Raw genomic sequence first — 25,241 nt, 5'->3', positions numbered from 1 at the left:
AATAGCCAATACAGGCTGGCTATTGCACCTACCCACTGATTGCTGTGCCCTCCTCCCAGCATGAAAGAGAGAGCTAGGGAATCCAACCAACGAATTGATAATGAGAATAGTTGACAACTATTCTCATAATCGATTATTATTGATTAATTGATTAGTTGGTTGCAGCCCTAGTGTCTTTTACTGTATATCTGCCAGGAGCTCATCTTAATCTGAATATACTGTATTTAGTAAACCCAAATTGTCAAACAGTTCTAATCATTGTAATTTCTTGTCTTCAAATCCAAGCCATCTAGGCTCAAGAGGCCCCACAAAAACCTTCAGGCTGCTTTTTCTTTGAACAGTACACTTTATTGTGGTATAACGTGGTATGTACATGTCGCACTGCATGCTAAGAATAAATTAAGCAGAACAAAAGATTCTTCAAAGACAAAATGTTGCATAACATTGCAAACCAGCTTCTAAAAATAACACTCAGAACAGACACAGGCATGTCTTGTGAATGATTACAAAGATGTTGAGGTTGAAAGTTAGCGAAACAGGATCAGGACCAAGCTGGATCTGGAGAAGACGTACCTGCTCTCGGTCCAGTCGACTTAGAACTCTAAGATCTCCCCGCTCAGGATGTATTGAGAAGTGACCTTGGGGATCTCCTTTCACAATTTTTAAAGTGACTTTATTGTTCTTTGGTCCATCTAAGTCAACAGCCGAAATCTAAGTTTAACATGGAAAGATCAAACGTTAGTAAGAGTAGGTACTGACACAAAGCTTGTGAAAAACGGACAGCTACACAGTGGAAAATTTGGAAACCCACAGCTACAGAGAAATTGGATTTTTCAGGTCATCAGTGTAGTGTTTTAGTACATCAGAAAAACTTGACAGGTTAGGTTGTTTTAGACACAATTTTCTGCTAATGATGCCTTGGATGACCTGTTTGCAACATCTGATACGGACAGATATCTGCTATCTGCCCAATGTGTCCATGGTTTCCTCCTATGGTTACTGCTATGCCCAGCACACTCCAGAAGTTCGCCATTGGTGCTGAATGTCTGGACTGGTCACATGTGGTGATCTATAAGGATGGCCACATATGTTACAGATAATGATCTACTGTGAATGGCCACCTTAAGATTAAACTAATGTTTTTCAGTCATCTTTACAATCAGCTACACCTAACGCTAAAAAAATGTAAAAAGTTGATAACCAATTATGGCTAAATAACAATTAGATTTTACATAATTTATATCCAAGATTTTTCCCCCCAATCTTTGGCTCCTTACCATCACAATTAGATCGCCCACCACTGCATCCTCTGGTATTTCTGCCTGGTACTCTTCCTGTTTGAAGATAGGCTTATGGTCATTGATATCCGTAACATTTATCACAACAACTGTCACATCACTTAGAGGAGGAGAGCTCTCTCTAGTTCCTTCTACGGAGAGATAGTACTGATACTGGGATTCAAAGTCCAACTTTGCATTCAAGTACAATGTGCCTGAAAATAAATCAAAATTACATAAAGTTTATTAATATTGAGTTGAATCTAAATAGAAACAAATTAAACATAATATTCTAAGGTAAAAAACATACTAATGATTGAGATGATTCACCATACAATAATCAGTGGGTGTGTAAAGAACTTGTTTGTCACTCGCTTGTGTGGCTGATGTTTATAGGGTGGTCCTCTATCAGGTAGTCAGCTGTTGATCTGGTGTCTATTGGGCAGTGGCTTGCCGTTTATCCCCATCATGCATGGACAACAGGACCTGACTTGTATGATGCTTCAAGTCCTTCCTTCTGGCCTACTGCTCACCACGTGCTCCATTGCTATTTATATCCTTAGGCATGCCCAGGACCCAGTCAAGCTTATTTATTAGTCACTGGACTATTTTAAAGGGCACTACACTCCTTCTTCTAGTTGAATGTAATAGGGTATAGTGTGGCTTTATAGTGTGCATTTTGAGTCCTTCACTGTTCTTTTTCTGAAAAAAAGCTCACAAAGTTTTTTAAAATGGTGGCTGCTAAAGGTGAAGAGTGCTTCTCCAGTGCTCATCATGTCTGTACAGGTGGATGAACCATACAGATTGCAAATGCCACATAAACAAAAGTTCTAATTAATGATAGAACCTTCAAAGGCTCTCATGTGCATGTATTTGGATTTGGAAGAATGATACTTACAGGTGAATTTAATCAAAAATAGATATGACAGTTTTAGGTGTGACCTGGTGGATTGAAAGACCCACCAGCTTTCTATATCTCTGTGAGACTTAAAAGTGTTTTTCCCCATAGTTCTCTTAAGGGTCACGGGAGGACATATACTAACCTCCTCCCGTGACCCAAAGCTCAGTATATCGCGAGCTACAGCGCTCAGTATACTGAGACCACCGCAGCCAGGACAGATTCCGACAGCTGCGTGAATGACAGCTGGCTCTGCCAATGTAGAGGCAGAGCCAGCTGTACCCCGTCCATTCCTCCAGTCAGTGCTGGAAGATCGGAGCAGGGTGGGATACCTGCGGGGAGTGGTGACTGACCGCTCTCTGCAGGGAGATGATCGAGAAGTGAGCGAGCGACGTTATGTGTTCGCTCACTTCCCGATCTATTGAGGTGATGTGTGACAGTTTCATTGTCACACGTCGGCTCCAACTATGAGGATGAGTGATTTTCACTCACGTCATAGTTCTCCTTTAAATTACATTGTTTGCAGTAGTTAGTGTCTCGTGTCTCTCCATGCACAAGGTCATACTGATGGTGTCACTCTTGACTTCTTGCCTCCAGATGTCTTTTGAATTGCTTATTCTACACTAGAGAACATCCGTAGGTGGGGGGAGGCACTGTTATCAGGAATAGCCATTAGAGTAGGGAATTCTAGTGGCAAAAACTCTTGCTGAGTCTTCCTGTGATATGAGAACCATGTAATAAATTTGCTGTCAACTACAGAAACCTAAAATTTCAGTTTTGGGTAGAGTTGACTCCACAGGTTATTTTTGTATTGATGTTGCAGCTTTTAAATTTGGCAATTTACTGTAAATTATTTTCTTTCAATGTTAAAGCACCATACCTGTATCAGTCAGACGAAATATGCCATTTTCATTCCCGTTCAAGATTTCATACTTTATTTTCATGTTGCTCTCAATGTCCTGTGTCAGTTGTGCTAGATTGAGAAGCTCTGAATTAACTGACTGGTCTTCTGGCACATTTATGACATTTTCTGGGTTTCCGAACACCGATCGGTAGTAACTGAGAGATACCACAGAAACGGTAATGGGTATGCATGTGGAAAGTGGACGGGGAAAGCCACGATCTGTGGCGCAGACGGTTAACTCAATTACTTCATCCTCCATGTCTTCTAGAGGTTTCTCTATTCGAGCTACACCAGTGGTTTCTTCAATTGAGAAAAGTCCATTGACGGAGTTTGAGAGGGAGTACAGAACTTCAGCATTTAAACCTAAACAAAAAAATTAATAATTGTTATTAAATTAAAAACAATATTATTTCATTTTGGCAAGATTTTACAATGGTGATCCTCAGTAGTGCTTGCACCAATTAAAGCATCTATTACATGCAAGTATACATGAATAGATACATTAACATAAAATAGAACTTTTCCAAAAATTTGCAAGTAGCCAGACTTTTTATTTTAGAAGAGACATACTGGGGTTGATTTACTAACCTTATAAACACACCACGAACATGTATACACCTCTGTAGTGTGTTCCCTCCCAGCATGATCTATGGGTGGAATCTAAACACCTTTGTAGTGTGTACACACCCAGCAGATGTGTTGTGCAAAGCCCTGCATGAATTACAAGGTGATGTTGTGTAAATTAGCTCTATGTTGTGTTGCTTGCGTTGATGAATGCAGGAATGTAAATGCATGAGCTAACCATTTTTGTCTAAACTGTGAAGCAGCATTATATATGCATTGTGTGCATGATTTTTCCATATATGGCATTAGTGGAAATATGCTTTTAGAGACTTTTTGGTTGATAAATACGTTTTGCTGTGTAAAAATCACACGCACCTAGTGCGTGCGTGTGTTTAGGTTAGTAAATCACCCCCACTATGTCTCTTCTGTAATACAACATCCTCACCTGCCTGCTCACATGCAGGGTGCATGCTTAGCTCTCGATACATTCTCACCATTCCTAAGTACCAGTATGAATTAACTCCTGTGTGCATGCCAGTCAAAATGGCAGAAGATCTCGAACCCAGAAGAAGTTGGGGAGAAGATATCAGCACTGGAGAGGGAGTTTGCACATGTCATGTTCCTGAAGTTAAGTACTGGAGCCTTTAACTCAAGCATATTTCATCCGCAAACATGAAAAGCACTTACCATAAAGTATACATTATATTTAATAATAATAAAATCTATAGCAATAATATGTGATATGGCTCATGAACTTTTACAGTTCTCATGGTATTACTATGCAGAAAGTTAAGAGTTTGGCCAGATGACAAACAGTGGAAGAAAATAAGCATGGGGAAAATGTAGGATAGGTGTGTTCTACAGCTGGCCATAGACATTAAATGGCCGTTAGTACATGTCTGCACAATCTAACAACTAAACAGTCTTTGGGGCCAATTCAGACCATTGAGAGGTGAGCTGTTGGGGCCATGTATCCATCTCTGCTCATGGAGGTTTCTTTGACATCTTCACCTTGGTTGCCAGAAGACCTTGCCCCATAATTTGATTTGAACACAAACATGCATTAAGCAGACATCACCAATGGTAGCTTAGGGCTTGTTCACACCATGTCCGGATCATGTACAAACCAGAACAGTTTGTTCCCGGACCAAAAAAGCATCCTTATGTATCCCTATGGTATTTCTGTGCTCTGTTTACACCAACGCAGTCCGTTCCGGACCAGACAAAAAATACTGCTTGTCACAATTTCTCTGGTCTGGAATGGAACACATACAAAAGCATGCAAATGCACTGGACCACACCTGAAAGCCCATTTTAAGCTAAAAATAAAATGCAGTAAAATCGCGGCAAAAAGCAATGCACTGCGTTCCAGATCTGTCTGGAAAATGGTGTGAACCTGGCCTTAATCCTGAGGAGCAATATCAATCAACTGAAATATTTCTCCTGACTAATATAATAGTCATCAAAATATATTTCATCTAATGACTTGCACTTAGTAAATCAATCAAATCAAATTAAATTGACCACGTTGCAACATCATATTCTAATTTTTTTTTAAAGACACAATATTAACATAAAGAGAAGTTACAGAACAGAATGGTGGCAGCCATTTTGTGCTTTGCAACCATTCTTTAGCAGTACCATTCTTTAGCTTATAGTTTTGTACATTCAAGGCCCCTTTTAAATGCAGACTGTCCTTATTGTTATTAAAGCGGATGTAAAGCCCACACCTTTTGTATTAGCTTTGGATAAAGTAGGGAAGGGTTAGAAACTCAGCTTTTTTTTTATTGCTGTCTGGGAAGACTCACACTCCCTATCTGTCCTGGTGACCATGGAAGCTTATACATAATATGATGGGAAATCTAACATTTTTAAGTTGTCACAGAAACAGGAGGTGAGGTGAAATATTGCAATGGGAAACACCTCTACTGATGATAAATGTCTAAGGCCCCTTTCACACGGGCACCTTCAGTTCCAATCAGTAGGGAAACCATGCACGCATGTCCTGCTGATTGAAGCAGTTCGGAATGGATGTCACCGTTGTGACATGCGTGTCAGTCTACTTTTTTACATCTTGCAATGGAGGAAAAAAACTGAAAATACAGCACCCATGTTGGTCTAAGGGGAGTCACATGTAAATGCACATGTGTCCGTTTAAATCAGATTACCCCTAACTCGCCACGATCAGGTCATACAAAACTGAACTATGTTCCATTTGTTTTTCCAGACCTGGCCTAGAGTCGGGGGTAAGCAGATGTAAACGGACACATATCCGCTTAGATACGGCTGCCCATAGACTAACATTAGGCTTCTGATCAGATCCGCCTGAACTGACACAGGGATCTGATCGGAAAGTCAGTGTACATGGACTCAAAGAAGGGATATCTCTGCGCTTTGGAGAGATCTCCTCTTACTTCTTGGGGACATAAAACACCCTGGCATTGGTCTTATTTTATTCCCTACTCTATCCAAAAAAAAGTTTTGCCTTTATTTACACATTAAACTGGTTTAGAGATCTCCCATGCTGCAGTTATGTAAAAAAAATCTTCCAAGATAAATGTAGAATGCTGTAAGATGGCTGCCTTTGTGGTTAGCGGAGGAATCATTTTAAAGAAAATATATTTTGCTCTACCTTCATCAGGATCTCTAGCAATGACCACCGCCACAGGGGTCTTCAAAGTTGTGTTGTCATACACAGTTACAGAGTAGTGATTCATGGAGAAAACTGGTCCATTGTCATTGACATCCTCCAGAGACAGGGCAATGTCTGACTGGCATGAAAGTCCTCCTCCGTCTGAGGCTTTTGCAACCAGGTGATAGGATGCCTTTTGTTCCCTGTCCAAAGGTGCCAGCGTTGTTAACTCCCCTGTACAGACACAATCAGTAGCTTTTATGAAAGCAGTTCAAAAATACTGTATTATTTAACAAAAACATATATATATATATATATATAATAAATAATAAAAAAGTATAAAAAAACTTATATAAAATTGTATTAAATGCAGATACAAGTGTTAAAGTGACAATAAACTCAGGAGTAGGAGTGATGGCCTGCAGTCTCAATAGAAATGGGTAAACTAAACGGGAGATTGTAGTCTATCATGGGAGTCAGCTTGGAGCGGTGACTACTTTACAACACACACAGGGACCATGGGGAACAAAAGTAGCCAACCTCCAGAAAGAAGGACAGTGTCAGCACCAATTCAGAGATGATCAGATCTAACTCCTGAGCTTATTGTCACTTTAAAGCTAAACTCCAAGCACATATAAAAACACCAATTAATACAGTTATTATTAACTTGAAATCATCAAATGTAGTTTTAAATGCAGCTAATCTAAGTACCTAAACATGGCTTATAATAATCTGTTCCGCAGTACTCAGACTGGGAAAGGGATATGAAGCACTAGGAGCCAATCATAAGTACTGCCTACATATGTCCTGACTTGGAACATGAGAGAGAGATGACCCCTGCTGCTGCTCCTTCACTGTCACATGTGTCAGATCCTGGAAGCAGATGCAACCTAGCTATGTTTCATACCTGCGAACAGAGAATATTCTGGTAACCAGCCTGCCTGCACAGTCTGGTGGGGCTGTGTAAATCTCATGACTGGATGTACTGAAATACAATCATTTCAAAGGTTAAAAAAAAGGCAAAAAAAAATCCCTTTTATGTAGCTTAACTGCATATTTAGGTGTGTACCTGGGGGTACCTGAGGGTCCCCAAGTGCTATTAAAGTGCAGAAGAAGCAATCCTACCTTCCTGTCCTGTGTCTACCTATAAGGAAGTGAGGAAACATTTCTTCATCAGGGACCAAAGCAAAAAAAAACAAAACGAAAAAAAAGTCAAAGATTTCCTTCTCTTTACTATTTAAGGCTAAACTCCATGCAGATATAAAGTACACAAATAAATGCAGCTCTGCATTCATTATTACATCCTTAGATGTGTGTGTTAAATGCAAGCACTGTAAAGCTGACCATATGCTGTGACATTTTATGAGTTCAGCCAGCGGGCTGAACAAAAAAAATATACCAGATTTCTCCATTCACGCTAATGAATTGTATTCTATGCATTGTATTCTGACATACTCAAAAGGTTGCAGCAGCCGGTTGGCTGCTGTCAATGTTCACATGCTTTCAATCTGGCTTCAACCATTTTCTAATGGAAGGATGCTACATGTGCAAATTTCAGTTGGGTCATCAAGAACTGGACGAAATTTGCACAGTGTATGGCCAGTTTAAGTATCTGAATTTGATCTAGCCTCTTCCCTGTACACCTGTACAGCAGAGCACAGACTGGGTGCACGGCAGACACCAGAAAATTGTGCTTCAGTTGTCATATGCTAACAAGGAAAATACACGGATTACTGTCCAATCAATCAGAATGCACTGCAATTGCTCATAAAACTTTCCCCTTCGTTTCGGGGGTGGGAGGGGGGTGGTGGTGCATTGAAGTCAATGGCACCCCAGCCACGCCCCCCGCCCGCAGTGTGATCGGGTGCACCGCTATGCCCCCTCCTGCCCCAGAACGCAGGAGGCAGTTTTGTGAGTGATTGCTGTGCATTCCAGCAGCTGCCGCTCTGGAACGCACTGCAATTGGTGTAAAGAAGCCCTAAATGTTACCGAACTGCAGCAGAGAAAAATCAGGTCATGCACGGCTGTACTGTGAGGCAGAGCTGTGTAAATCCCAGAACTGGGTAGACAGAAATGCAAATCCTTTAGCTGGTAGAACAGCCCCCCTTATATGTGTTTTTAGTTGTTTATCAGCTTTAAGACTAAAGAAATGTTTTGTAATGAAGAGCCACACATATTGCATTAAGTTGAGAACAAATGCTGAAGACTGTACACCATGTTTTGTGCTGTTTATCCTCAAAGGAATCGTCTCTTCCCCTAAAAATGGAGATGTACCTACAGGCCGGTTGTATGGTGCTTGCTGTAAGGTATTTCATACATAAATCAAACCCTCATTGAACTCTTCACTGTCAGTATATATTTATTAAGAGAAGTGAGCTGGATAACAGTGATGAATGGCTGGTGCGTGTTTCAGTTGAACCTGCACAGTACTTGGCTACATCTAAAATAAATGATTTTTCTTTATCTCTCTACCACAAGCATGCTAAGCAAGCGGGCAGATTCAAATCTCTATCATTTCCAGTCTTTGTCAGAAACTGATGGCAATATCCACTGAATTAATAAAAGCTTGTTATTGGATTCATCGGGAATGTAGCACCCCTATAATATTTTAATAATATAAGAGCTTTGTTAAAATTTCATTAACCCTTAGACAGGAAATTAATAGAGAACGAAAAAGAAATGGAGGCCGTATGCACAGCAAGACAGAATAAATAAACAAATGAAAAAGAAAAATCTATTGGCTGCTTTTAACTGAATTATGATTGGTTGCCATGGGTTATTGCAATTTTCACATCATCACTGCCTATTGCACCGAATCATGGAATTGTAACTCTGTGCAGCCCGTTTCGTGATTCACAAATCCTCCTTCCAGATAGCCGAGCAAGCTATCTGTCCTCCCTTTTCCCTACTGCAGTTTAGCAATACAGTTTGGTCACCCACCGGACCAGTCCCAAGCTAGAAAGATTAGAAAATAAAGGTGCTCTCTGCTGTCTCCTGGCTGAACAGCATTACAAATATTTTGGAAGGGAGACCCACTAACTTTACTAACTGTTTGCCTAAAAATTTACTAACAGGGTTATTCACAAAAGGGGGAAGAGTCCGGAAGAGGCAGGAGAAGTTAACAATCTAGGACAACATAGCTGATTTGGAACAATTCTCCATTCAGCTCACTTTCCAGTTCAGCAATGTTGTCCTAGATTGTCCACTTCTCCTGCCTTCTCCTAACTCCTGTAAATTATTATTTAAATAAAGCGGACCTTCTCCTGCAATTTACACTCACTATCATGCTCTTCTTCCCCCCAGCCTCTTACAAAATTGTATTTTTTGTGAAGGGGAAGCAAGAATTCTTTTTTGGTGGCACTTGCTCCTGCTCACTCACCCTAGGTGAGGATGACGTCCCCTTGGTCCACCCCATCCCTGCCCACAGCCTCCTGCGATAATTTCATAAATCCCAGGAGGCTATGGGACCAGTCTCCCTGCGTGAGCAGGAGGGAGCTGGATGGAAGTCACAAGTGTCTCCCCAATCCAAGATGGTGGCACAGAAGATCAGAAATTCTGAGAAGAATGGGATGGGTAGAAGACAGCACTGGTAAATACTGTATGTGTTTATTAAAAGTCAGCAGCTACATAACCGGGTGAAGTTTGTCTTTAATAAATAGTTCTTGCAAGTAAAGGGGACCTCCTCCCATGATGCAGTCTGTGGACGTGAATGACCAATTGACAGGCCTGAACACTATCACATCACATCACCAAGCTTGTGTAAGCTCCAACAACATCCGACATGAAGCTTACACAGCAGTAGCTGCAGTGGAGAAAGGGGTGCTGCGTAGCTGACTTTAAGTAGGTCAAGGGACGGTCTTTAAAGAGACTTTATCACTCTACTCTGAGCTATTGTTTATGTATTTATATTATATATTTTAGTAAATACAATAGTTTCCCTTCATATAACAGTACAAGTAGACTTTACCTGTGTATGGATCCAGACGAAAGTGGTCATCTCCAAGTCCATAAAGTGCATAAGTAATCTGGGCATTATTACCAATGTCCTGGTCTTTGGCTGATATCTTGAGGATAAAGAGACCGGGAGGGGCGTCCTCAGCAACCGTTGCTGTGTAGAGCATCTGATAGAAAGGAGAATTATCTGAGATGAATGTTTTCCTGCATTGTAGCAATTCATCCATAGCAGGAATGTGAAATCCCAAACAAAGCTGAATAGGAGAGACTGTTCAGTAATGCCCGTGCTATTTCTGGATGAGTGGGGACTTATCTGTCTCCTCCTCGACAGGAGAGGGAGAAGAATGCAACCAGTTCCCTGACAATCACACATGACAAGTATCAGGAGAGTGCTTATCACGGCATTCTGTGCAGTTCAAAATGAAAACTATGTGTAATTTGCAGAAGGCAAGAGGCAAATATTGTAGAGTGTGGTGAAAAGGTCATCAATATAACAACATAACAACTCATCTGTGTAGTTTTTTTCATGAGTGCATGATTCTAGTATCTCTTAATACCTCCAAATCAAAGAGCACAATTTTAAGAATCAGCATGTCCTTATATTTTTTTTTTTTACAATTTAAATAATAATAATAATAATATATGTAGTCAAAAACTAAAAAATAAATAATAATAATAAATAATAATAGTCCCAAACTGCTCCACATTCTCCACACAGCTCCAATATACCCAATGGCATTGCACATATGTCATACGTTTAAAGTGCATTTAAAGCTTAAAGCCCATTTCCACCTTTGCAAGTGATAACCATTTATTGTGGTAATGAAGAGGTGCAGTAATGAAGTATACATGTGCACATTTTCATGCAGGCTTTCTTCATTTTGTATGAAGTTTTTATTAGGCATGAATCCTATACATTAAACATTTTCTCCACAGGAAATTCAGTCTGACATTGGTATTGGATTGTAAAGCAGGCTGTAAACAGCTGCCCCCCTCCTAGTTATTCTGTGTAACACGATCACTAAACACCAGATCTGCCTTTGCACACAATACACTGTCTGAGTGGGGAGGAGAGCTCAGTTGAGAGCTCTCCATAAACAATGTTTGATTCTCTTGCAATGTGCCTTTAAATTTGCTAGAAATGTCACTACTCCAGGAGAGTCAATTCCCTAGCACTGTCCCCTTGATCCTTGCAAGTCATATCCATCATCTCTTCTTTGAGTGTGTAATCACTCACTCTCTGTGCTGGCCCAACTCTTCCGCCCCTCCCATAATCTTTTATGTAGCTGCCGGGGAAGGAGCAAAGGGAAATACTATAGTGTATTACTTGAGCGGAGATGCTGACATCACATCCAAGATGACAGCACCCAGCAGCAGTCTCATGGCTTTGGGATTTCTACACAAGGGGGGCTTTAACAGGTAAATAACATGCATAAAATATGTTTAATGGACATATAATCTTATAGGAAGATTTTTGTAGAAATGAATGGTCTGGCCACAGGGTCTCTTTAATAATTCCCCAATGCTCTTTACTTTTTTGCTGTTTATACAACTGTAGGTATACACATTTTAAACAAATAGGCCAGTGCCCAGTATTTCTGCTTTTAGCCAGTAAGAAAGTGCTGACAGCCTTCTGCAGAGTGAATCACTGTAAGGGCTGCCTGTGAATGCATGCATTCTGGCATGCCAAACTAGAAATATAAGCACAAAATGCATGTAGCCCATATGCTTGTTTTAATATGGTCACACTCCGTGTTGTCTGATAATATCTTTAGAAAGTGCTGCAAAGTGGTCTGTTATCTACCATATTTCTGTCTTTTAAAGCTACATACCTGCTGACACTCTGGGCTGTTGTCATTGATGTCCAAAACAGTAATCTCCACCTCTGTGGTCGCCTGGAACTTCCCATCAGATGCTGTCACCTTTAAGTGATGTTTTTCTACATTTTCTCTGTCCAAGGCCTTCTTGGAGGAAATGACCCACTGGTCTCCAACCTCACCAATGCTGAACAGTCCTAAGGAGTCTCCATCTGTCAGTAGAATAGATCTGTCAGAGTATATCTCTAATTTTTATTTCTCTGCATTAGCTATACACTAATCAAAGACAGTTTCAACCAGGGTGCCATGGCCCACTGGTGTGCCTCCTGGCCTTCTTAGGGTGTGCCTAAAAATGTTGTGGTAGTGGGACTGTGAGGTTAAGGGGAATGAAGACTGAGGTCAAAAATGGGTCCTGATGTAAAGGGGGAACTCTAATGTAAAAAGGGGGATTCTGATATGACAATGGGGCTTCTGATGTGAAAGGGGGGCTACGGATGCAAAGGGTAACTCTAATGTGAAGGGGGAAATCTTGATTTGAGGGGGGAACTTTGATGTGAAGGGGGAAAACCACTTTTTTGGGTGTTTTTGCATGGAGTCCCCCTTAAAAACGATGACATTTTAGACTGGGGTACCTCGAGATTTCGCATCTTATTAAAGGGTGCCATGACTAAAAAAAGTTGAGAAACGCTAGTTTAGGACAAACAGCATTTAATCATAAACATAATATGGGCCAAAGCAACCTATCATCATCTATCTCTACCATGTAAATAAATACATAAACTATTGGTGGGAATTTGCCTTGATCTGTTTAATCATTGATGTGGACATGGCAAATATATTAATAACTGTTGATTATTGAAGTTTAGCAAGCATTGTCTGCTACCAAAGTTTTGTGGAGGCATTTGGGCTGAAGGAGCTGAGAATCTTTTTATAAGTGCATAAAACTGGTACAATACTCTAAAAATCTGTTTAATGACATTAAAAACATCTTTAACAATGAGGCTGATTTACTAAAGTAATTGAGAATCATCACTCAAAAAATGTGTAAATATTCACTTATACAGTATATTCACTAATATTCAATTATTCAGTAATGTGTCTGCACTTTATCGGGTATTCATAAAGAACACAAATTTGTTTTATCACACGACTGGATAGTTGAAGTGTATATTCACACACTTGTTTGAGAGAAGATTCTCAACTCAATTAGAAAATCAGCCTCATTATAGACAATTTAAATGTCATTAAGAGGATTTTTAGAGTATTGTATTCCTTGTTTGCACTTATGGTGCCACCCACGGCTCCCACGCAGCAATCCCTGCTCCCTCACTACTGTAGGCAAACATTCTCTTGTGAACCCAAGGAACACAGTTTAATAACACATACTATGTATCCGTATACAGTTCGTGTAGTGTTCACAGGAGAAGGCCTCATAGAGGAACGGGCAGGCAGGGTAAATATTTTGTGGCACCTGAGATAATATTTTCACTTCATGGCTAGATTAACCTTAGTCTGCCAAACTAAAGAAATAACCTTAATCCAGAGAGCATGTCATGCCAAACATTCCATATGATATCTTCCCAAAAGTTATAAGATTTACTGGGGGTTCAATTGGTCCTGTTTATAACTAACATTTAAAAATGGTTGGACTAACTAACTACATTTAATATATATGTATGTATCTATAACTGCAATTTCTAAGCATTTCTAGTCTCCATTACAAAACATGCATGCAATACCATTTAGTCAAGTCATCTTACCTGTTATGAAACAGGTGACCTTTCTGTTGCTTTCTGACATATCACTGTCCCATGTTTTGAGGGTAGTTATGACCTGTCCAGATTGGCTGTTTTCTGCTATGGATCCCCGGTATGCTTGAGAGGTGAACCTTGGAGGGTTGTCATTATCATCAGTTACTGTAACTTCTACCATGGTTTCAGAAGAAAGGCGTATTTTCTTGCCCTGGTCTGTAGCCACTACATAAAATTGATAGACCTCTTGCTGTTCACAATCAAGCTCCTTTAGGGTTCTAATCCAACCATTTTCAGCATCAATTGTAAAGAATCTATGAATCTCACTAGTATCTCCTTTGAGGCTATAAGTCACTACCCCATCATTGCCTGTGTCTTGATCATTTGCAGTAACTTGTATGACAGTTGTCCCAGCTGGCATATTCTCTGTTAATGAAGCTCTATAAAGGTCAGCTTCAAAAACAGGTTGATTGTCATTAATATCTTTCACTTGGATGCTTACTGAAACCAAAGACACTAACTCTTTGCCCAAGTGAGGACAATTGGCCTGAACATCAATAAGATACCATTTGGTTTTTTCATGGTCTACGCCTTTTTTCACAACCAGAGCTCCTGTGTGTTTATCCAGACTAAATGCTCCATCTTTGTTGCTTTCTGCGGTTGTGCCTTTCACTAGACTGTAAATGACTGGCTCAGTTGCTGTTGCTTTCACTAATCCAACCTCAGATCCTTCAGGCAGATCTTCAGATGCTGAAAAACTATACAACGGTTCAGAAAACTTGGGTAGAGTGACCTCATTTGGTACAATATGGAGATGAACAGGAACAAGTGAGCTCCAATTTGGAGGTGCTCCATCTTTTGCTATGACTGTAAAAGTAATGTCCTTGTTTTCGAGCCCTAATAGGCTTTTTTTCACGATGATAGTACCATTGTAAGGATTAATTTGAACTAGATCTTCATCATATTTATCAATAGAATAAGTAACATCAGCATTTTGCCCTTCATCAGCATCATAAGCAAGCACTTGAATAATTGGGGTTCCTTTGCCTAAATTAGACTGGACAGATAAAGTGTATTCATTGGCAATGAACAGAGGTGGGTTGTCATTCTCATCTGTCAGGATTATTTTAACTGTGCAGAAAGCTGCCCTTCCTCCTCCGTCCCTTGCCATGACTTTGATGGCAATAAGCCTCTCTGTTGCATTCTCCCGGTCTAATTTCCGCAATGTTGCTATATGGCCATTGCTTTCGATAGAAAACATGTCCAAGGCCAGTTTATTAATAATGCTATATTCCACCATTCCATAAGGTCCATCATCAGGATCATTTGCTGCCAACTCAATCACTGTAGTGCCTATTTCAGCATTCTCTGCAAGTTCTACTTCAAACACATCCTGTTGAAAGTATGGGGTGTGCTTGTTGGCATGGTTAACATTGATGTACACAGGAACAGTATCCCTGTACACCCCATCAGAAGCAGAGACTTGTAGCAGGTAAAGTAAATCCAAACTATTTCTACAGAGGTTAGAAAGTGAAATGACTCCAGATGTTCTGTTAATAGTGAAGTGTCTATGGTTGTTACCAGAAAGAATAAGATACTCCAGTTTCCCAGCATCTACACTATCAAGGTCAAATGCTTGAACTTTAATAACAATATGTCCACAGTTGGCTAGTTCACTTACATTAGCTTCATAGTGTTTCTCTCTGAACTCTGGAGGATTGTCATTTATATCAGATACATTCACAATGACAAGCGCATCTGCATGCAATGGTGGCAAACCATTATCTGTGGCCCTCACTTTGAACTGAAACTGCCGCATAGTTTCATAATCCAACTCTTTGGCTGTTGTTATTTCACCAGTTTTGTGGTTTATGTGGAAAAATTCATTAATTTCCTCTGTATCGTTTCCTAAGATGTGATATGAAACTTCTTGGTTCTTCCCAGAATCTCGATCAGAACTTTGCAATTGAATCACCGTTTGATATGGTGGCAGTTTTTCCTTGACATGTCCTGTGTAGACCATTTGAGAGAAGACAGGTGGGTGATCATTTACATCTTCCACTTTAACTAACACTCTTGCTTCCGAAAATTGGCCGATAGCCGAATCTGTGGCTCTAACAGTTAGCAGATGAGTGGCTTTGGTCTCATAATCTAGCTGCCCTGAAACACTTAGAGAACCAGTCTTAAAGTCAATGCTAAAAAAACTTAGAGCCTCATTCTCAACAATATTGTAAATTACACGGAATCCTTCTGGACTTCGCGCCTGAATGTGTAAAACTGGAGTAGAAATAGGTACATTTTCTGGTAAGGTCACTGTGTAGTAAAGACTTTGGAAAATAGGATTAGATTTGTTTCGGACAATGATGACTACTTCTTCTTGAACTTGCAAAGAGGGTTCACCATGGTCTCTGACAATCACTTTTAGAACATATTGATTTAAGGCTTCATAATCAAAGGGTTGTCTAAGAATAATGTCTCCTAGAGATGGGTCAATCCTGAAATATTTATAGTCTTCTTGCAACTGGAAGGTTAAAACACTGTTTTTCCCAGCATCTTTATCCATAGCTGATACCTGGAAGATGACATCACCAGGTTCTATGCCATCTTCTACAGCCACGTAGTATGGAGTATTAATGAATTCTGGAGTATTATCATTGACATCTTCAACATATACTTCAACTTTACCCTGAGACACTCTAGGTGGATTTCTGCTGTCTTTAGCTTCAACTATTACATCATATTTGCCTTGCATCTCTCTGTCAAATGCCAGGCCTTTAGTCTGAAGAACTCCAGAAGATGGACCTATTTGGAACAGTTCTGTATATGTAAGAACCGAAAAACAAACGGGCTCATTAAGTTGAATTCCAACCACATCCACCATATGTAACACCATAATACGAGGATCGTTTTCAGTCACATTTAGTGTATACAAAGCCTGATCAAATTTTAAGTTGGTTTTTCTCACTTGGGTGACATTAATTTTTATCAGTGCAGTGTCATGGTACAAGCCATCCCAAGCTTTTATTGAAAGTTCACGGTATGACTTTAATAGAGACGAATCATTTAAAAGAAGGTTACCAGATTTAGAATCAATCAAGAAGGCAGTATCTGTGTTGCCTTCTGAGATGCTGTACATCACTTCTGAATCTACATCTTTAGCTGTCATAGTTAGAATGTGCATATTATTATAAGCAGGTAAATACATATTCACATCATATGTGCCCTTCAAAAATTTGGGTGGAGAATCATTTACATTAATCACTTGTATGGTGACCTTTGCTGGCTGAGAGGCAAACCGAACTGGCTTTCCTGAGTCACATACATGCACATCAAAAGAGAATGATGACATTATCTCAAAGTCAAGTTCTGCCACAGTGAACAGTGTTCCCATACTTGGACTGATTTTGAAGTATCTCAGTACTTCAGGATCCAGAATTTGGTAACTTAAGATAGCATTTGTTTCTGTGTCATTGTCAGTAGCTTGAATGATCAGAGTGGTCAAGTCCATACTGGTCACCATGCTGCCTATTGGAGCATCTTCACTAATTTCACCAATATATATGCTTTGTGAAAAAATAGGGGAGTTGTCATTTTCATCAATGACGTAGATAAAGATGGTCATTTCACTGTAATATCCAAGAGAGTTTTTACCACGTATTTTGAGTTGGTAAGAAAAAGTGGTCTCAAAATCAAGACTTTTGTTGGTGTTAATAATGCCAGAATAGCAGTTAAGATAAAAAGAACCTTCCTCATTCCCTTCTTTAATATCGTAATTAATGGAAGACCAGCTTGTTGCAGACACCATGGCTACAAAGGAGCCAATAGGAACAGACTCACTGATTTCCACCACATATTCTCTCAACATAAACTTTGGTGGTGAAGTGTCAGAAGGTTTGATTTGTAGGTTGACAGTGGCTAGGTCTTGAAGCTTTGGTGTCCCTTGATCTACTGCAATAATCGTCAAGGCTATCCAGCTCTTTGTGAGCTGCTCCAGTGTCTTAGCAACGGTAATCAGGCCAGAAAACTCATCAATATTAAAATATCCTTCAGTGTTACCTGTGGAAAAAAATACATAAATTATGGATCATGGTTGTTTAAATAATGGAACCACAAATATTAATCCAAGAGATTTTTTTTTAGAACTTTGAAGCTGAACTCCAGGAAGATATAAGGCAAATTAGAGGAGCTTTGTATTTATTAAAACATATTTAAATGTATGTTTTTATTAAGTTCCAGCAGTGTAACTACCTGAATTTGACCTTGTGCCAACCTCTTGCAGCCCCTGTACAGCAGAGTTTAAACTTGGGTCAGACCAGAGTTTTTGCCAACCAGTTGTGCTGCAGTGCAAGGAGCATACTCATGGGAGGAGAGAGAAGAGTGACAGAGAGATGACCTCATCAGTCTGCTACACTTCCTTTCTCTGTCCAGTCACAGGATGGGAGTGGGAAGGAGACTTGTATGTCTTACTGGACTGCAGCAGAGAAAAGTCAGGTCTCCTTCCCTGTCTGATAGGGCTGTGTGGTGTGACACAGTTGTGTAAATCTCAGAACTTGATGGGCAGGAATACAAACCAGTTGGCAGGTAAAACAGTTCCATTGTATGTATTTTGCCTGTGTATTAAGCTGTTTGCCTGGAGCTCAGTTTTAAGTGATATCTGTAGCTGTGCTCACAAGAAACACAAAAAACAACCCAACATCACTGCTTTAAATTGTGGAAGAGCTCATATGACTAATGCAGTGTCAGTGTACAATGCAATTCAAAAAAAAAAAAAAAAAAAACCGTGGCAATCTGACTCAAACGGTTCACCAGATACATATTATGTTAAAGGACTGGAATGTTGAGTCAACATATAGCATGCTCATTTATCACTTGACATTAAATACTTTCCTGTGCACATAGATTCATCTGTCTCAATCAAGGAAGATTATTACTTATCCAATCTGACAAACTACAGGTCTAATCCTTCCAGTGGAAGTAGAACCAGTTCATTTTAAAGCGGCACTAATAAGCTAATATCCCCTTTCTCACTTTTGTGGTCAGAGGAGATGTGTGAAGAACTGACACTAATTATACTTTTCTTCTAAAGACAATATGAATACAATGGGTTGAAAAAAAAGCAGACAAAATGTTCTCAGAGCTTATTGCACAGTTTACACAGAAAGAAAAGTGACTACTCGGTGCCAAACCAAAATAAGTTAAAGAAAAGGAAAGTGTTGTGCCTAAAAAATGTATGGACAGCCAGATCCTACATGCAACACAAAGCCCAGGACCTGTTTGTTTGGAAGCTGTGCCCAGAAAAAGGCAAGCACAGGGCAAAGGATGGTATTGCCTGTAGGCTCCCTGCAGCTGATTGTTTTTCCATTATTCGTTTATCATCCCTTGTTCCACACTGCGTTGTCTCTATGTGGATGCAACCATCATGCTATGCAGGTTGGACTGCAGTTATTACAGTGTATTACGGCATCCCTGTGGCCCTGCTAGGGGTCATATTTACTTGCATTATGCCAAGCTGAACACTATATATACAGTATATATAATTAAGGCTGGGGTTCTGCTTTAATATTCCTAGATTTTTCTAACAATATAGTAAATTTTTATTTTTTTGGTTGACAAAAGTGTTAAATGTGCCAGTTATGACTTCCAAGTAGTCTGAGTGAATAGGCCACTGTGAACTTTGAGGTTTTATTATTAGAGGGATGCAGTAGGTTAAGCAGTCTGCCCCACAAAGACCTTCAGGTAGACCAGCCCTTCTGAAAACTTCCAAAATTGCAAGTCAAGGTCTGTTAGGAATTGTTTTTATGGAAGCATATGTACTCTAAATAATTCCTTAAAGTGAACCTGTGACCGGCTATAGACATTTAATTATTTTCATATTCTTAACAAGCAGTAAACAAAACCAAAAACAAGACCTCACTGAACTCTGTAGTTCCAAGCTCTGTGCAGCATTTCACCCTCCAATTTCACACTAAAGTTGTCCATGTTAGCTTTCTCAGCAGTACAGCTCAACTTCTGATTGACCAGCGCACCTTCTCTGTGTTTACATTGGAGGTGGGAAGGCTGCTGTGTCATTGCTGAAAGGAGGAGTCAGGTAAGCTGAGCTGCTGGGAGAGGGACTTAGATGCCGTCAGTGATTCTACTGTGAACTTTGAGAATTAATTACTACACAGCGCCTGCAGCTACAGAGCTCAGTAAAAGTTTGTTTTAAAGATAATTTACTGCTTGTTAAAAATAAGTGAATAAGTGCCACTGAATATAAATATTCATGAGCTTATTCTAAGAAAGACATCACTTTCTGCAATTCCTATAACTTAGCATGGGATTGAAATTTTAATTATGAGCTTCCAAATGGCAGTATACTGTTTTTGTAGAATCCAATTATCATTTGGCAATCTTTATGGATCAGCATAAAGATGTTTATTTTAAAACCCAATAGAACAAATAAGAATTAATACTATATAATACTAGTTATCAAACCCAGATATTTATATTTGGTTCTGACGCAGATATTGTACATCCTTCTGCATCCCAAGTAGCATGTTTCTAAAATCTGACATTAAATTACATTTGATTATTATTTCTTGTACCAATAGAGGCCACAGCAACGTGCACAGACTTAAACTTGGATCATGGAGTTCTCAAATGTGGTATCAAGTTGGGATGCACTGATATCCAATACTTATCCCGATACCGAAACGTCCAGTCAGAGGGAGATTTCCTCTGACCGGCAGTGCTGCAAGGGAACATGGAGCTGACTTTCTAGCTCTATGCTGTTTGGCCAGCTCAATGCTGATTGGCCAGGAGACCAGTTACCCAGCCAATCGGCATCGAGCCAGCCAAACAGCATGGAGCCGGCTTCCTGGCCAATCAGGAAGTCGGGCCGTGGGTAATGACCCGGCTCCTGGCTTCCTGATTGTCCGGGAAGCTGGCACCATGCTGATTGGCTGGGATGCCAGCTTCCTGGCCAATCAGCATTGAGCCGCCCAAACAGCATCGAGTCGGCCAAACAGCATGGAGCCGGCTTCCTGGTCAATCAGCATTGAGCCAGCCAAACAGCATGGAGCCGACTTCCCGGCCAATCAGGAAGCTGGGCCTTTGGTAATGACCAGCCTCCGGGCTTCCTGATTGGCCTGGAAGCTGGCTCTATGCTGATTGTCTGGGATGCCAGCTTCCCGGCCAATCAGCATTGAGTTGACCAAACAGCATTGAGCTGGCATCCCAAGCAATCAAGAAGCTGGGCAGCAGGTAATGACATGCTGCCCGGCTTCCTGATTTCCCAGGAAGCCGGCTCCATGCTACCTGAAGTACGGGTATCAGTACTCGGTGTCGGCAATTATAGAAATATAAATATCGGTACTCATAGTTGATACCGAAAAAACGGTATCGGTGCATCCCTAGTATCAAGTGTGGGTCATAGCTGTCTCAAGTGTGGGTCATAGCTGTCTCCAGTTATCATAAGTGATCTTAGGTGTGGATCATAGTGGTATTTAAAGGGGGTATAACAGAAGGTTACCTCACAACAGCCTAAAGTGTTATCCATAATAATAACAACAAGTGTTGGTCATGGTAATCTCAAGGATGAATCATAGTGACGACAAATGTGAATTAAAGTGATACTGGATAAGTGGATAATAGTAGCTTCTAGTAAGGATCACAGGACTCTCAAGCCATGGATCATCATATCAGTCATCACTGTGTTATCCTCACCTGACTGAAAAAAATACTGGATCTTTGCATTGAGCCCTTGGTCTTTATCCGTAGCCTGGACTCTTAGCACCTTGGATCCAGCAGAAGCCGAATCAGAAACACTTTCTTCATAAACAGGGTGAATGAAGTGCGGTGAATGGTCATTGACGTCTTGTACCTGAATAGTAATCCTCACAAAATTCCGTTTTATTTGAACTTCCTGGTCACGCACCTACAAAGTAAAATATAGTAAAATATAAAGTTCAATAGGTTTGTTTTCAGTTTAGTTTACAATTACCTAAATACTTTTAATATATACTAAATGCACTATACCTGACTACAGCCAGCTGGATAATACATATATTATTTCTAAACGGAAAGTATTGGACGGACAATGGCTATACCACCCTTGTATAATTCCCAAATATCCAATTTGGAGGGGGAGTCCATACTTAGGAGCCAAATCCCTTTGTGCATCTTTCCTGTTTAAATGCCCCTCTGTGGTGTGCTGTATAGACCTCTATATAAATGTAATATGTAACTACCTAAAGTGTTGTATTGCACCTTTCATCCAACCTTTAAATAATGACATTTGTTATTTTTGTAAAGCCAGTATAAAGGAAAAGTAGTGGCAGAAAAAAAGCAATTGTGGTTTTTACCAATAATTTTTTTGCATAATTATTCTCCATGATCTGCCGAATTGGGGGTGTGGCCAGGGTGTGTCCTTTTCTTACATAATTTGTGCTAAAAGCTATCACTCACTCTCATCCCAGAAATGTGGGACATATGCCCTTATCATTACCATTTTTAAACTCCCTCTTGGAACAAATCAGCCGTGCACACTTTCCCCCTACCACTGACCATTGACTGACAGCACTCCCAAAACAAATAAACAATGCTTAAATAGCTATACATTCATATTTTAAAAAGTAAGTCCACCACATTTAGCTGTGTGCTGAACGATTCAGTCACCTCCACCACAGTTGTAGCTTTTGTTTTAAAAATCAGAAATCTTTTGCTAAAGGTAAAGTACACACCTTGACAGTTAAAATATGAAAGGGCATTGTTTCATAATCCATATTCTCTGTTGTGAATAGGACACCAGAATTAGGATCCATCCTGAACATCTTGGAGCTTCTTGGGTCTGCGCTGCCTTGAATATTGTAGATTAATCTATTTCCGCTGTCTTTATCAGTTGCTGTAACTTTGATCACTTCGGAACCTAGTTGCACATCTTCTGGAATCTGAACAGTGTAGCGATCCTCTTGAAACTCTGGACGGTGATGATTGTATGGTACAACAGAGATATAAACCTGTAACAGAAATAAATGAGGAACAGTAAATCTAGGCACACAGTTCAATCTTATTGTACAATTTGAGATTGCCTGTGTGGCGACTTGTATGTACCTTCACATAACACACCTATTCTGAAATAAATTGCAGTATTTGCAGGTCAGGGCTTTAATTCTTCCTACTAACTAATGCAAATTTCCTTAAGACTTTGGTGAAAAAATTTAGGAAAAATCTTCGTTATATTAACAGAGATGTTATCTTAATTATAAGGGTGTCAGTGAAAGCTTTCTTTTACAATTTAGGTCTTTGAAGTAGTTCGCATGTAAGCGTGTAGGGTTTGGCCAGAATCTGGTGTCAGTGAAGGGGTGGATATGATGGGAAAGAGGGATGGAGGGAGGAGCGTAGAAGAATGGATAAAAGCAGAAAGAGCTCTTGGAAAGCTGGCAACTGAAATAGACCAAGCAACATAACTCAGAAAAGCAATGGCGTATAAATGCTTGAAGGTATCACAGTGGGATCATTAGAATTATAAGAGCAGCCAAGAAATACTCATGTGGGTTATAACCATTAACAGTACAGTAAACATAGCAGTACAACAATTAGCACCAAATCTACTTTCAGCTATTGAAAGTCTAGTTTGGTAAAGGAAACTGGCAATGACTAAAATGAAAAGATTACCACTGCTGACTTCATTGTCAGTGACAGAACTGCTTGGCTGCCATTGCTGATCTTCCATTAAAGTGACACAGAGTAATATGAAGGTTGGAGGAAGTAACCATCAAGAGCGTTTGGGGACCAAGGAGATCAATACCTCCAGAAATATCAGTTTACCAGTGGACTTTGGGGGGACTTGTCAACTAAGCAATATTCAACAGTAACGTAAGTAATGGGAATAGATTACTGACTGCACATTTATTTCAGGTCAGTGACTCAGAACATAATGAAACCCTTAGATCAGCATGGCTGTCAGACAAATTGTGTTTTTCAATACATATTTTTAGTCCACCCCCCTTTTTTCCCATTCCCTTGTTCCAAAGTTAGCACCATGTTAGTGTTTTTTTGTTGTAAATATAAATTCTCTCTTTTGGCAATGCCCTTGCCTACTCATTCTGACCCCTGTAATATTGCATTTGTATAGTAAATGGTTATATTTTCTCAAATGAAATTGTATAGTCTTATAACATGTAGACCCTCTATGTTGCCAAAATAAAAAATGTATATGCATACAAAGAGGTGAAAATGGGAAAAATGATAGATAGGGAACTTTTTTTACACTTAACAAACAAAATTGCACTATAATGATCCATTTGTATGGCAACAAAGTGCAGCCCCTTTCTATCCCCCTCTTCACAAAAATAAAACATTTGCCCCTTAGGGGTTGTTTAGCATAAGCTGGAGAAATGTTGAAGCCACTTATGACAACCAATGGGCTTTCATCCTTCTTTTTCTTCTATTGCACCAGTTAACATGCTGTATATCAACAGCAATGTTGTTTACATAACCCTAGGGGCCTAAATAAATCTTTATAAATAATGAAGATAATGAATAATGAAGACAATAAAGAGAAAATCTGTACTGAGTTTAAGCACGATAAGGTCATCTAAGAAGAAAAGAAAAAAACATATAAAGCAAATTAAGAAACAAAAAGATCCAAGCATTATATGTTTTACAATAGTTGACTCCTGACAGTGTATAAATATCACGATAAAACCAGCTTGAAGAAATGGAATAAAAGATTCTCCTTGGCTCAGTGTTTGACAAAAGGATCCAGTGTGTAATTATTTAATGGAGCATGGAGAATGCATGCATACATTTTAAGTATTTAGCTTTGATTTGGCTCTTTATGCATTAGGACGGTGACTAATCTATCAAACTTAACATGTATAGCCAAGACAAGCATGTGTGCTAACACCAGCAGCCAGATATACCCCAGGCTGTCAAAGGTAACAGAAGAAAAAGGTAAAAAGGCTTAAGTTTTAGAGGGATTAGGGATCGAAAGGAACTTTGTTAATATGCAGTATTTCATAACAGCTAGGACAGAACGAGGAACATTTACATGTGTCCCATGTCACTGAGCTCTGTACAGTGTGCAGCCTCTTGGTTCGAGGTACTTTGAAGCTGTCAAAGAAAGGACTTGTACCAGGGCCGGCCTTAGGCCTTTAGGCGCCCTGTGCGAGAAAGCTTTATGGTGAGGGGGAGAGAAGCCGCCCCCAGGACGAGCTGTGTCGGCCGCACAGCGCCCTTGTTGCCATGGCGCCCTGTGCGGCCGCACTGCTCGCACACCCCTAAGGCCGGCCCTGACTTGTACACACGAGTCCTGGCTACTTATGTGTAGTTTAGTTACTTACAAAAGTTATTTAGGGTCTGACTCTGCTTTAGCCTCTGAACTGTAAATGAGGTGTACAATCATGCAGACATACCAGCTGATAACTTCTGTACTGATTTAAAAAGATGTCAGGTAAGAAGGC

At 40.0% G+C, this 25,241-nt stretch overlaps 1 protein-coding gene across 1 annotated transcript in view; it reads right to left on the bottom strand.

Annotated features, from left to right (window-relative positions):
- FAT2 (FAT atypical cadherin 2) overlaps positions 1-25,241 on the bottom strand; it is a 69,735-nt gene that overhangs the window by 19,495 nt on the left and 24,999 nt on the right. Inside the window, exons 7-15 of the mRNA XM_018555586.1 lie at positions 22,518-22,793; positions 21,502-21,712; positions 13,807-17,853; positions 12,062-12,258; positions 10,243-10,396; positions 6,276-6,509; positions 3,056-3,442; positions 1,278-1,492; positions 574-711 (exon numbers count right to left, since the gene is read on the bottom strand). Coding sequence (XP_018411088.1) covers positions 574-711; positions 1,278-1,492; positions 3,056-3,442; positions 6,276-6,509; positions 10,243-10,396; positions 12,062-12,258; positions 13,807-17,853; positions 21,502-21,712; positions 22,518-22,793 — 5,859 coding nt within the window. The remainder of the gene's footprint in view (positions 1-573; positions 712-1,277; positions 1,493-3,055; positions 3,443-6,275; positions 6,510-10,242; positions 10,397-12,061; positions 12,259-13,806; positions 17,854-21,501; positions 21,713-22,517; positions 22,794-25,241) is intronic.

Source organism: Nanorana parkeri, unplaced genomic scaffold (assembly GCF_000935625.1).
Source record: "Nanorana parkeri isolate BGI_ZX_2015 unplaced genomic scaffold, ASM93562v1 scaffold203, whole genome shotgun sequence".
Classification (NCBI taxonomy): Eukaryota; Metazoa; Chordata; class Amphibia; order Anura; family Dicroglossidae; genus Nanorana; species Nanorana parkeri.
This window is presented reverse-complemented; position numbering and strand designations above follow the sequence as displayed.